The 13,704-nt window shown below is 40.1% G+C and overlaps 1 protein-coding gene across 2 annotated transcripts in view; it reads right to left on the bottom strand.

Moving 5' to 3' along the window:
* The window catches only part of NDUFAF2 (NADH:ubiquinone oxidoreductase complex assembly factor 2), a 132,899-nt gene that overhangs the window by 13,701 nt on the left and 105,494 nt on the right, over positions 1–13,704 (bottom strand). For both annotated transcript variants that reach the window (XM_032801156.2, XM_075066971.1), the window contains one exon: positions 9,930–9,970. In XM_032801156.2, the coding sequence (XP_032657047.1) occupies positions 9,930–9,970 (41 nt within the window). The remainder of the gene's footprint in view (positions 1–9,929; positions 9,971–13,704) is intronic.

Genomic DNA, 13,704 nt, shown 5'->3' with positions numbered 1-13,704 from the left:
AGTGCAATCATTTTTCAGAGAGAATTATACTAGAATCTCCATGGAGCAGTTTCCATTTTAAAACTTCTCAATTGAAGAATATGAAAGGAGACAGAAGCAAAAATAAAGTGTGTGATTCAAACAGTGTCAAATAAAGAATATTTCTAAATTGCATATCATTCTGGTAAGGGAATTTGAATTCTGTGTAAACTAATCCTTCTGACTGAAGTTAGTTTTCATCAACCACCTCAGAAATAAATAATATTTATGATCAAATAAAAGGAAAAAACAGGTATGCATTGGGGTAACTAAACAGAACGTAGGTTTCAGTGTAATTATTCTCTTTTGGGGGCAAAACAATCATTGAAACCGTATGCTTATTACTACTTACTGAAGTACATTTCTTCCTCCCTTGACAAGGAGGCTGTCAAAACAGATAATTATGGAAATGCTAGAAATAGTTTGAAAGAAGACAGGAGCTGTCACAATTTTTTTTTCTTTTTAACATTTCACCTTGTATCCAACTGTGCAATTCAGAAGCCATTTAGTTTTATTACTGCATATCAAGCACATAATGCATTAGGAATGAAAAGGAGCCATTTACTATAGTATTTTCTATCTCACGCCATTTTCAGGCTTTTCACACTAGCTAAAGAAATACACCTACCTACTTAAATCTCTCACAAAATATTAGCACACACACAAAAAATGTCAGAACAGTAAGGGTGTAACAAATTGAGAAAATTGAGGATATTTTGAGCTAAATCAATTTCCAACCATCCAGCAGGAAATGCTGTCGACTGAACCCCAGTAATGATGGGTTGTCTAGGGGGCACCTGGTTCATTGTGACAGCTGGTATAAGATGGGAACTGGCACACAGTCCCACTACTGATACCTCTGCAGCAGCCAGACAGCTATCAGAAAGCCAGGCACAAAGATGAAGCCCTATTCCTCTCTGCCCCTGTAGCTTGATGTGTAATAAAAGAGCAAGTGGGAATGAAAGGTGTCAGAGGGTGACATTTGGAGCTAAGGGGTCTTCAAGACCTTGGGGTAGAATGGTTTTGATTGCAGCGGGAGTAGGAAGAAGGAATGAATAGCCTGGGATTCAGGTCGCTGCCTGGAGGAACAGGCACACAACCCACCAGGTGCAAAGTTGCATTACAGAGAATTAGTGGTGGGTGTACAAACCTGATTTCAGTAGTGACTCTCATTAAGAGCTGAAACTATATTACCTATTGGACAGCCATGCTATATGAGGAAAGCCAGATGGTATCCTCTTTCTTCCAGACATTATGCTTAATTGAAGAAGTTCATAAGCCAGTCGGCACACTTGAGTCAGAATACTCTTATAGGCTGCTTTATGAAAGATTTTCATTGCCATTAGACTTTGCCCTTGTAAATAGGTCATAATGATCTGAAGGTTGTTCAGCTGACTCATCTTTCCTATTCTCCAAGATGGACCAGAAAGGGGCAAGGTTGATAGTCTATTCTGGCAGTGTAGTGAAGGAAGGATTAGTCAGTGTCGGTTAGTGGAAGAACACTTTTGCCCCATTCCCATTCCCCTTCCTGGAGGCACACCCCCTTACATAGGTTCGGTTCTTAGCTTCCCCCCTAATATTTGTTCCCCTGGGCTTTTTTCAAAATCCAGATCAGGACAGCAGCCTCCATTGCACTGGATGGAATTGCAGTAGGGAGATATACTCAACCCAGGCCAAGTGCAGCATTTCAGAAGGGATGACACTGCTTATTTGGTGAGTATGAGTTATAGTAACCTAGGCATTGCCAGGACACAAACCAAGCACTGGTACTGACCACTATCCAGGTAACAGGGTACTGAACTAGATAGATCTTAGGCTGGATTTGATCAGGCCCTGAATTCCTAAGAAGTCCAGAATGAGGAGTTTAGAAACTGAAGACCCAGTGTATCTATGATTAAAGTTATCCCTGGAAAACTTGCATGATGCAGATGAGGACAGAAGAGTTCCAGTTCCTCACTGAAGTACCCATCTGATGCAACTGGACACTGGCTTAAGTAGGAATACACTAACAAAAAAGAAAGACTGCTTTAAAAGCAAAAAAAACCCCATCAAATCAGGAAACTGACCCAGAAAGGATACAGAGGATGTAGAATGCTGTGAAGCTTGAGAAAAACACGCAAGCCTGATCACCAAAGCACTGCAAGGTCTTATGAGTTAGTTGCCAACTGCAGTCAAGAAGAAAATGAATTTAGGATGCAGGAAGCAGCCTAAAGCACTAACTGCGAGATGCCCATAAGACTCCTGTGGATGCCTCAGTGTCTAAGAGCTTTAAATTTTGCACACCTGGTGATGCAATGGAAGCATGAGTCCAGGAGAAAGACCCTGAAGGATTTTTTGAAAATAACATCTTTTTTTGTTCCTTTATAATTAAGTCTTAAAAATCTAATAAATAACGTATGAGAGTAGAGACCATGAAGAGTGCTAGCTTTCAGACTGGAGTAGATTTTACAGCCAGAAGGGAAACTGTAAGAATAGGAGTCTATAACTGATAACATATATAGCATTAATTACAGTGGTGTTTACCAGTGGCGCTATTTAAAAGTTAAGTCAGATAATGCCTTGAAATACTGGCAGGAAAAATCACAAAAATCAGGAATAGAGGACTAGAAGGGACTTCAAGAGGTCATCTGGTCCATTCCTCCCATGCTGAGGCAGGATTAAGTAAACATAGACTGTCTCTGACAGATAATTGTCTAATCTGTCCTTAAAATTCTTCAGTGATTGATAGGCCCATCTCTAGGAGGGTGCGGGGCCCAGGACATAGGCACTAAGTTTCTATCTGCCAGGGATGCTTCCCCTGGATCCACCCAGGCCCCACCTAGCCTCTTCCCCACTCAGTTCCACCCCCTGCCCCAAGTGCACTGAGCCCTAGCTCCTCTCCCCTCCCCCACAGCTCCTCCAGACACCGTGAAACAGCTGATGGGCAGTGGGCACTGGGAGGGAGGGGGAGGTTGGTAGGAGGGCTCCTCCTCACCCCATGCCCACCCCACACCTCACCTCCCCATCTGCCTCCTCTTGAAACACGGGGGCCTCCAAAGTGCAGAGCCTGGGGTGATCGCCCCCATTTTTTGTACCCTAGGGACGGCTCTGGTGATTCTATAACTTTCCTAGGTAACTTGTTCCATTGCTTTAACTATCCTTATAGTTAGGAAAATTTTCTTAATATCTAAATCTCCCTTGCTACAAATTAGGCCCATTACTTCTTTTCCCTACTCTTAGTGGACATGAAGAACAACTGAAGAGAAATCTTTTATCATGAATACAACCTTACCCCCACAGTACTGTTGTATTAATTTAGATGGAATATATGGGCTAACGGTGTTAATATAACTTAGTTATTGTTTAACATTAAACAGTGTTATACAAGGTTTGGTCTATCGAGAATGTTTGTTTAGTATTTTGGCAAACATTTTTTTAAAATTAAAGAAAAGGAAAAACAAAATATTTGAAATGTATATTATTAAGACTTATTTTAAAAATTATTTGAGTTTTTAGACAAAATCTCCCTTGTTTGACAGTTTTTAAGATATTAAAGAGGTTAAAAACTGGTTTCTAGAGGGAAGAGAACAAGTTAGTTGAGATGGGCTGAAGCTGCTGTTAAAGTCTGATTTTGTTTTAGGTGGTGTTTGGGATTTAGATGGAGCTGGGAGAGGTGGTGCTGTAAACAAAGCTTAAGAACTTCATTTGTTGATAAAACACAAAACTTTGCTGCCAGTATATGTCTGTAAGATATTTAAGAACAAACTAGCTTTTATTACTTTTTCAGCTCTACATCCTGAATGGGTAAAGATGGCAAAAACTTCCCTCTCCTCTTCTGCTTGCACAATTAAAGTTGTGTATTTACACAAACTATAAAAAATATTATGCAGTAGTGGTTATTTTTGCTCACTTGGATGAAATACAAACACTTCAGCCCTGATGGCATTTTTACCAAAGCCAACAAAAAATTCTTTTGCAACCACTTTTGCATTTGGGAGCCATTTGCAACACCTGCAGGTGGTAAAAACAACAAGGGAGGGGAAAAAAAGCTTGCAAAAATAAAACAATTAGAAAAATTACCAAAAAGTTTTGTATTGCAAAAGCCCTTGGTTTCGGTGGTTTGAGATTAATTTACAGTTAATGCAGCAGCATCTCCGAATAAAAATAGCATTTGGTTAATAAGAGGGTTAAGATGTCATTTTAGTAAAAAATTGTTTAGCAACTTAACCTTTCTTTTTTATTATTATTTTGTGCCTTTTAAAAATATTTGTATTGAACTTAACATTACTAATTACAGAAAGTACAAACTTTGAAATTAAAGAAAAATAAAACAAAGCATTTGCTAAAAAAAATTAATAACAATTGTAAACCCCTCTTTTTAAATAAAAAATATTAACTTTTTTGCACACTCATTTTAAAACATCTAAGAATTTTAAAAACAAACTTTTGTTTTAAACTAACTTTGAAAACAATTTCTTGTTTGCCAGTGTGCCAGCTTCTGAATATGTATTAACCCTTTACGCCCCACGATGAGTGCCTATTAATTTACATGAAATATATGGCCAAAGAGTATTACCATTACGCAGTCACTGTCCAACATTAAATAATGTTAAATAAGGCCCAGGGTTTAGTATATGAGTTCTTAGCCTGCTTAGTACCATGGTGCAAACATTAAACATCCTTTTTAACTTTTTATTAAAGAAAAGAAGGAAAAACAGTTAAAAAATTCAAATATAAAATATTAAATAGGCTTTTATTAAAAAAACCCAAGAACGTTCTTTGTTCACTTTCCCATTAGCTGGAAAGAGTCTTTAGAAGGAAAATCCCCTTGTCTGACAGTCTGTTAGGGGATATTAAAGATGTTAATAAGCGTACTTCCAGGAAAGAGAGAAGTTAGTTGAGTTGGGCTGGAGCTGTTGTTGAAGTACAATCCCATTTTATTTCAGGTCTGTTTGGGATTTAGTCAGTACCAGTAGAAGTGGAAATGTCATCTGGTCTATCTCTGGCCTGGTATAGTCAGGATCTCTCTCAGGATGACAAAGTGCAGGGTCCAGGAAGATGGTGGGGTGGCAGCTATGACGATCAAGTTTGCTCCAGTAGTCTCCATTTGTTGTTGTTATTTCCCACCTTCCCCACCAAATCATCTTTTTGTAAGGACCCAAAAGGGAGTGGAGTGGGTTAAATGGCCCATTCCCTCACTATTCAGTCCACCGATTAATCATAGTATTTGACACACTAATTTTGGTTCATTAATTTTTGGACTCACATTTTCTTATTTACCAAGCATAATCTCAACAGCGTCCAGGAATTATATCAATAGGCTTTTTTGTTTAGACTAATTTAAGTTTTCTGTCTGATTTTCTTGCCCCTGTCCCTATTTACATTTGCTATTATAGGTTCTTATGGCATTATATGAACTTAGATTCACTTTTTATAGTTCAACTCACAATCAGGGTAAATCTGTGGGCCCAACAGTACTACAACAGTACTCCACCGGTATAACCTTGGTAACCCATCAAAGATTTAGGGCTGCCCGAACACTTATCAGATAAGATGATCTGCATGTACTGTGATAATTTACCAGATCTCTTTGACAGAATAGCACTTGATTTAAAGTTGCAACTTCTGTAGACTTTAAAATATTCTGATTAATTTGGACTATAAGTCCCTCAGGACAAAGACTTGTCTTTTTCTTTGTCTGGAAAGGTCAATGCTCACCTCTAGTGCCTGTATACATAGTTAAGAGATGGGCACTGCCTAATCTCAGAATATTCCAAGATATTTACTCACTCATCTCTTGTTCTATTGGTAAGGGTTTAATTTATTATGTCCTTTATAATAGTTGAGGAACATTTCAGTGTAACTGTAACTTTGTCTGAACAGACTATGTATGTCCATACATACACAACGTGTTACTGTCTTTAGGATGCAATGATATAGCTATCTGAGGCCAGATCCTTAGGTGGTATAAAATGATGTATACGCTGATTTATACCAGCTGAGGATATGGCCCAAAGTCTCTATCTAAATGGAATCTCATTACCGTAGTCTTAACACCAGATGACTTTGCAAATGAATGCAGACCAAGCTGTGTTTTATCACCAACCTTATAAATGAGTTAAGGAAGAGATCTGGTATATTTAATGCTGGAATAAAATCAAAAGGCAACTGACTGTGGCTCAGCAATCCCACAGGGTTACTTTGTAAAACTCCAGGTTCTGAACTACTGACATTCTTTCCATTACAGATTAGACATAATTAACAGGACAAAAATGTTCTTGGGTTTTGACTTCCCAAGCAAACAGGGTGTTGTTCTAAGTAACTGTCCTCCAAAAAGAGGGGAAAAGGGGAATAAAAAGAACTCTAAGTATGTGAAGTACCTTAAAGCTGAACAAGTAGTTATCCAATAGAAATTATTATTGTAGGATTCCACTGTAAGAAAAACTAAATCTAGCGAAGTATCAGAGGGGTAGCTGTGTTAGTCTGGATCTGTAAAAGTAGCAAAGAGTCCTGTGGCACCTTACAGACTGACAGACGTATTGAAGCATGAGCTTCTGTGGGTGAATACCCATCCAACGAAGTGGGTATTCACCCACGAAAGCTCATGCTCCAATACGTCTGTTAGTTAAGGTGCCACAGGACTCTTTGCTGCTAAATCTAGTGACTACACCAACATATGAATATCAATTAAATTCCTTATGTGTTACAGCCCATAAGAGACTGAGTTAAAGCATTATGATGAAGATTTGTTGAGTGCATGGTGACAAAGCTAAAGGGGGGTGAAGAATGAAAGGAAGAAAGGCCTCATTTGTGCTATAAAATGTGCATTATGTTTGAACACGGTTCTGAACAATACAGTTAGGTGACCTGATGCTGACCACGGCTTAGTGATCAGTGTAGAGCTGGACAAATTATGTTTAGCAGCACATCAGTAAGTGATTAAACATTGATGTGATGCTGAACGCTATTTTTGCTGGTCTATGCTGACCACGAAGCCATGGTCAGTATCATGTTTCCTAGCTCTGTTGTTCACAACCACCTCAAGTAAAGTTTTGCTGGATAGATAAAGTCTGCGATGAAAGAGAAAGGGAAACAGGAGGCCAATAGGGCAGAGTGGAGGAGGGCAAATGAAGAGAAAGGACAATATATGTTAGAGTTGGGGTAGGAGGAAAAAGGGGCAAGGAAGAATGGGTAAGGGGCTAAAGAGAAGGTCAATGGATAAAATATGCAGGGATTTGCTAGGGTACAGCTGTTTCCTACCAAAACAGCAGAGGTAGAGCTCCAGTTCCTAAAGCTTCAGGAAGCGTAGTATTTGCACTGTGTCGTGATGCAGCATCACAAAGTGACATAACAGTGCAATGTCAAAGACATGAAACTCAAAATTTGTGTGCTCTACAGCCTTTTGAGGAGATTTTCTCACATCTTTCTCCTGGAGTGAGAATGACAAGGAGATTTGTTATACAACAGTTTCAATATGAAATATGGTCACAAATATTCCCCAGTTCCGTATCTGTCAAAGAGAAGTTACCATATCAACATTATTGTCAAAAAGGGAGTATAATACAGAATACAAACCAGCAAAGATATCTAGGGTTTACTGTAGATAAAACACTAATGCTATCAGTACTTTGTGGGAAAACAGAAAAATTTCCAATCTCTCTCTCTCTCGAGAGTGTAAAATATATGGTGTGTTGTGGTATAAAGACTATCAGGGCAAGTGGATTCTGTATATCATCCCATCTGAATGCTGAAAAAAATCATTATCCCATACCATCATATATTTTGCACATGCTGTATATATTATAATACTGCTATTTTCAGTCTGTTTGAGAGTTAATATATGTGTATTAGTTTCACTTATATTACATACAGGGGGAAAAACCTACCTTAGGGATTAGTTCCACAAAAAATAACTACTATTCAGATTCCTGGTTTATCATTTCTTCTCTGATAAGATCAATGCAGATACAGTACTTAGCTGCTAAATAATTTTTGGACCCTAATAAACCTCATGAAGTTGAAGGCATGAGTAGTTCTATGACTGAATGCACCATTACTTCCAATAATCTTTCATCCTCCTCAGCTCACTTCATCTACAATGTGACATATTTAGGGGTCTAATGATCCAAATGTGCCTCCATAGCTGCTCATCTGCAAGGGATGCTTGCTCCCTGTTCTGAAGGGGTACTGACCACTGCCCCAACCCCCCACACTTCCCCATCCAGAAGCAGCCTTAACACCACCAGTTCCAAAAGAACATGGCTGCACAAACTAATCCTGCTTCTCAGGGGCATAGTCTCAAACTCTACCCAGCCCAACAAGCATGGCAATCTGACTTATGGAAGTGGTACTGGGCAACACTCCATCTCTGAAGTCCCAGTACTACAGGATGTATATTCTCAGCAAGGAAAGAAATACTGACAGGACATCATGATCCAAGTTGACATTTAGTTGACGCTGACCTAAGCTCAGCCAGGGAGAAGAGAGAGAGAGCTTAGTGGTCTGAAGATTCCCCCTCTGCTCCCAACAGCACTTTGATCTATGGAGCTCCAGCAGAAAGGATGGAGAGAGAAGACTCCCATTTCTTCAGTGACTAGAAAGGGAGGGGTTTGAGCAAAGATGTACCCTTTGCACAAGCATTTTTGTTTTAAGGTTCTCAACATCCTCTGGAACACAGGCTTAACTCCATTTTAGTTCCACTTATGGGTTTACTACAGCCCCATTGCCTGGATAACTGAGGAGTGGGGAAGGGAAAGTAGAAGAGACACCAATAGAAAGAGTTGCATAGCAGGTGAGAGCTCACTTCTATAATTCTGTGCCTCTTGAAAAAATGTTGATGTGTAAAAATGACAGGCTGAGTAGTATCCTGAATACGTCACCTTAATGTGCAGCCAAGGTGAGTAACCTGCTAGGTTGTGCAGTTCAGGAGGTCACAGATAGAGGGCCAGATCCTCAGCTGATGTACAACAACATAGCATCACTGAAGTCAATAGAGCTCAACTTAATGACACAGTCTGTTTGGATTGAGCCTTTAGTGATTACTCATTTTTAAGTCTATAGATTCATTGCTAAGAGTGCTGGGTTTTAATAAAACTGTGTGTCAAATTCAGGTTTGTTTCTTCTGGCCTTAACAGTCAGAATTGTTCCATTCTTTGCACATTCGTCAGCATGAAAGAGTAAGCAATATTTCACAGCTTTATTCCATTAGAAAGCACTTTTGAAAAAAAAAGTCAGGACTGCAAAAAGCCCATCTCATTAGCATTGTAAAATGTTAATGCAATATCTTTTTCTGTTCTCATGAATATGCTGGCAATTGGCTTTGAAGCCTGCACTTTAATGTCAGCTGGCATGAAAAAAAACCATACTAGGATATAGAGGGTCTGATTTTTTAAAAAAATATTCATAACAACTATTTTGGAATTCACTTATTTAGACGTTTCTGAATGACCACAATTACTTATCTCGACATCACAATGTAACTTAATTCTGACAAATTCTATGTAAGAAACAGATATATAACAATTCAGGAATTTCATTTCCACTTCCACACCCTGACATTAACAGGGAGGAGGAATAGCTCAGTGGTAAACCCAGGGTTGAGAGTTCAATCTTCGAGGGGGCCACTTAGGGATCTGGGGCAAAATCAGTACTTGGTCCTGCTAGTCAAGGCAGGGGGCTGGACTCGATGACCTTTCAGGGTCCCTTCCAGTTCTAGGAGATGGGTATATCTCCATTATAAAAAAAACAAAAAAAACACTGTACTATAAAATTTTAAAAGAGTTTATATCTCTACTGTATATCATTTACATAAAACAAAATAGGCAGGCAGCACCATTTACATTCTCTCTTAAATGATTTGACGGATCAGTCTAAGAAAACTAATAGGTCTAGTTAAACTGGATTTACAATTGACAAGGCACTTCAGCTCTTACCTCCATTGTGGGTGGATCCTTTCTTCTTTTTCTAATCCAAGCTGCAAAACATATTAAAATATTTCAAAAAAGGGAAATATTTCTTACATCTCAGAGATATTATGAATTCACAAAAGGCACAGCCGCATAACTCAACAATTTGCAGGAAACCATAATACCAAATTCCCCAAAAATACAGTATTTAATTTTTAAGCAGTTATTTGCCCTTGCCCAAAAGCCCAGTTGATAAAATTCACCCTTTCAGTTTAGAGAGCATGAACAAGGCCTATGCACTACATAAATCTTCAAAGAAGGGCTCAAGCCTTTTGTGAAGCTCTCTGCACAACGGTGAATTTCACCCAGAGAAAAAACAACAAAATGACTCTCCAGCAGTGGACGTGATCCATAGCTTTACACAACATTGGGGATAATTCCTGGATATGACTGAAGTGTTGAAGTCCATTCATGAAAATGTGACAAATAGGATGTATGGTGGGATTCTGAAACCTTTATCATGCTGAGGTAGTACCCTTGCTCTACAAATAGTCCCACTGGCGAGTACAAGTAGCAGAATCTGGCCCATTCTGTGGCAGATGTCACGATTACAGGGCTAGCTGCATTATCAACCCCCCTTTGGTCTCTCTGAGCACATCCCCCGAGGTATCAGGTTTTGTGCCTTCAACTCTCCTGGGGTGAAATCACATGATTCTCCCTGGAGTGCAGTACCCTGCACATCAACCATGCTTATTCAAACAAGTATGCCTACAGTTTTTCCATGAAGGAACTTGTGACGAGTGGATTACTGTGACTCAAAATAGCCTTCTTAAAACAAAATATTGTTTATTCTTAACTACTGGAACAAAGCATAACATAAGAAAGTTTTTAAAAAAAACAACAAGAACTACGTGCAAGCCTGTCTTACCTGAAGTCCTACCATCCTTAACATGAAGGCCTAGTATGTCTAACTTCTCAGACACCCCAACCTCTGGAATCTACAATTAAACACCCATGGCTGGCCTGAGTCTGCTGACTCAGGCTCGTAGGGCTCAGTCTTCGAGGCAGTTTAATTACCCTGTAGATGTTCAGGCTCAGGCTGGAGCCCAGACCTCTCTCACGTGGGAGAGGGTCCCCAAACTGCTACACTGCAATAAAAACCGCCCCTAGTCTGAGCACCTTGAGTCTGACTCAGCTGACATGGTTTACAGATGATTCATTGCAGTGTAGACATACCACATCCTTGAGGGACTTAGGGCAAAAGCTGTCTTTAAAGGCAGACAAAGCTCTTTGTTCTCTCAACTCACATGCTTAGACCTGATGCCCAAAACCAGTTTGGTGTGCTCTACAGGGGCCAACCTAGAGCATCAAAGCAAAAGGCCCGTGCATTGTCTCAGGTGTTTTATAACAATTCCCAAGAGTTTGTTGAGGGATATCTTATCTCGAGTCATGTTTGTTTCCCAATAGTCCTGTTGATTTAATCCAATGTAGTCATTCAGTAAATATTCCAATAACCAGGTCAAAATACAGTACTCAGTATAGCGTTGCACAGTTCATAGCTTCTGTAGGCCAAGTGCACTGCACCCAACAGGAGCTCCTTGCATCAATCGAGTCCCTCCCACGAGCTCCCTGTATGCCACCCTCCCATCCCTCTCTGTTTCACAGACTTCCTGAAACTCCCCCCACCCATCCCATGCCCAGAGCTCTGTGTGTCCTCCTCATTCCCCCCTCTGCCACATGCCAGTGGTTTTGTGTTTTCCTTTCCCCATACCATTGTGCTCCATTCCCTTCCATGGCAAGGGCTGTGAGGCAACCCTATTCCTCTCCTCCACCCCTGGCAAGGATCCTGTGTGTGCCCCATTCTCCCCTCTACCCATGCTGAAGTTTCTGTGCAGCCGCCTCATACCAGGCTCCTGCGTAGTCTCCCCCTTGCAAAGGTTGCTGTGTGACCCCCACCCCATGGCAGGGTCTGGGTTCCCTCCATTCCCATTCCTCCTCATCAGGTTCCTGCCACAACAAAGTCTCTGCTTTCCACTCCCTAGCTCCATTCCATCAACCTAGGTCCCTCTTCCACACCCACCCCAACCACCCAGTTCCTCCCTGAGCCATACAGTAAGTCCCCTAGAAAGCATATAGATATAATGCTTCATCTACATGCTAAATGCAGTCTCTGGTTTCCCCAATGACACACTTCCTGCTGGGGCAGAAACAAAAGAAGCCCAGGGCAAGGCAGTCACAGGCTGCAGCTACACAGAGCAGTAGGAAGTTTTGTTACCTCTTCTCTGTGTGCAGTTCTCGTTCCTAATAAAGGGTTTATCTTGACACCACTCTGCTCATCAGACAGATACTACATTGTACCAGGTGTGGAAGGCATTCCATGCTGGAAGACCCAGTGAGAGTTCACATTGCAAAGGCTACTCCAGAGCCCATGCAACTGCAAGTAATTCCCCACCAGCCCTAAAAATCACAGAAAGTTCTGCTTATTCTTGGAAAAGGTTCAGACAGCAATTTGAATGGTATATGAAAGCTACAGGGGCAAATAAACCAGAGAATAAGCAAAAGATTGTATGGTAGCAGGTACAGAAGCCCTAACTGTATACAATGCATTCTACACAGATAGTGGTGGTGGAAAAGAAGGTTTGAAGAAATGATGGAAGTGTTTGAGGATCATTATGTCCCTAGGGAAAAAAACATTACTTATGAGAGATATATGTTCAGGATGAGAACACAAAATGAAGGGGAAACAATAGAGGAGTCTGTCAGGCTTAAAACTAAAAAGTCAGTGTTGTAATATTAAAAAGCTCTCATTACAGATCAGATTGTCTTCTGATGTAACAGTTACTAGGCAATGGATCTGATGCTAGAAAGGGCACTATGTACATACCAAGCAGCAGAACAAAGAGAAACACAAATAAAAAGCTTACAGATAGGCACAGAGCTCAAGACAAATTACTATAGCTAAACCAGCAAGGGAAAAGCTCACAGAAATTGGCCAAGGACAGAAACATGGAAAGCAGAAAACAAATCCAGTGATGTAATATTCTATGTAGCAATGAAACACTTAGCATTCAGACAAGAATGTACAAACTGAAGTGAACTCAACCATTATGTTAAAATGTGCAGAGAAAGCAGTAAAGCGCACGAGATTCCTCAAGTAAAGAGGAATAGCTGCTCTTAAGACAATAATCGAAGAGTCAGATAACTCAAAAGACTGGGTAATTAAAATGTGCACAAATGGCTGGCACATATGTGACGTCCAAGACATGTCCAAGACAGACATTGGGACATGTAAATGGAATAATAGGAAGTGAAATAGAGAAATGTAGGGAGGACATGAAAGTGGAAAAGTCAAAAGTGTCTGAAAGACTTCTGAAGGAACAATTCCAGCGGTGGGAATACTTAAATACAGATACTTAATACTTAATACAGATACTTAAATGTAATGGGGAAATGATAAACAAGAATTTGTGATCGTACACAGAGGAAAGCAAACAAAGTGTCTTGGGCCTTCCCACATGTAAGGTGCTTGGTCTTGTTAAAGAAGATGTATGCCAGAAAAACAACATAGAACCAGTTATGAATGTATTAATCATTTCATATGACGATGTATTCTCAGGAGATGAGTGCTTTCCAGTAACATACAAGATGCAGTAAAGAGAAGATGCAGAACCTGTGGTACACACTATACAAAATGTTCCTCAAGCTTTAAGAAAGAGGCTAGACGAAGAGCTGCAAACCAAATGGTATCATCTGAAGAACAGAAGAATGTACAACCCGAGTTCACACTTTAGTAACAGTACAG

The sequence above is a fragment of the Chelonoidis abingdonii genome, chromosome 6 (genome assembly GCF_003597395.2).
Source record: "Chelonoidis abingdonii isolate Lonesome George chromosome 6, CheloAbing_2.0, whole genome shotgun sequence".
Lineage (NCBI taxonomy): Eukaryota > Metazoa > Chordata > Testudines > Testudinidae > Chelonoidis > Chelonoidis abingdonii.
This window is presented reverse-complemented; position numbering and strand designations above follow the sequence as displayed.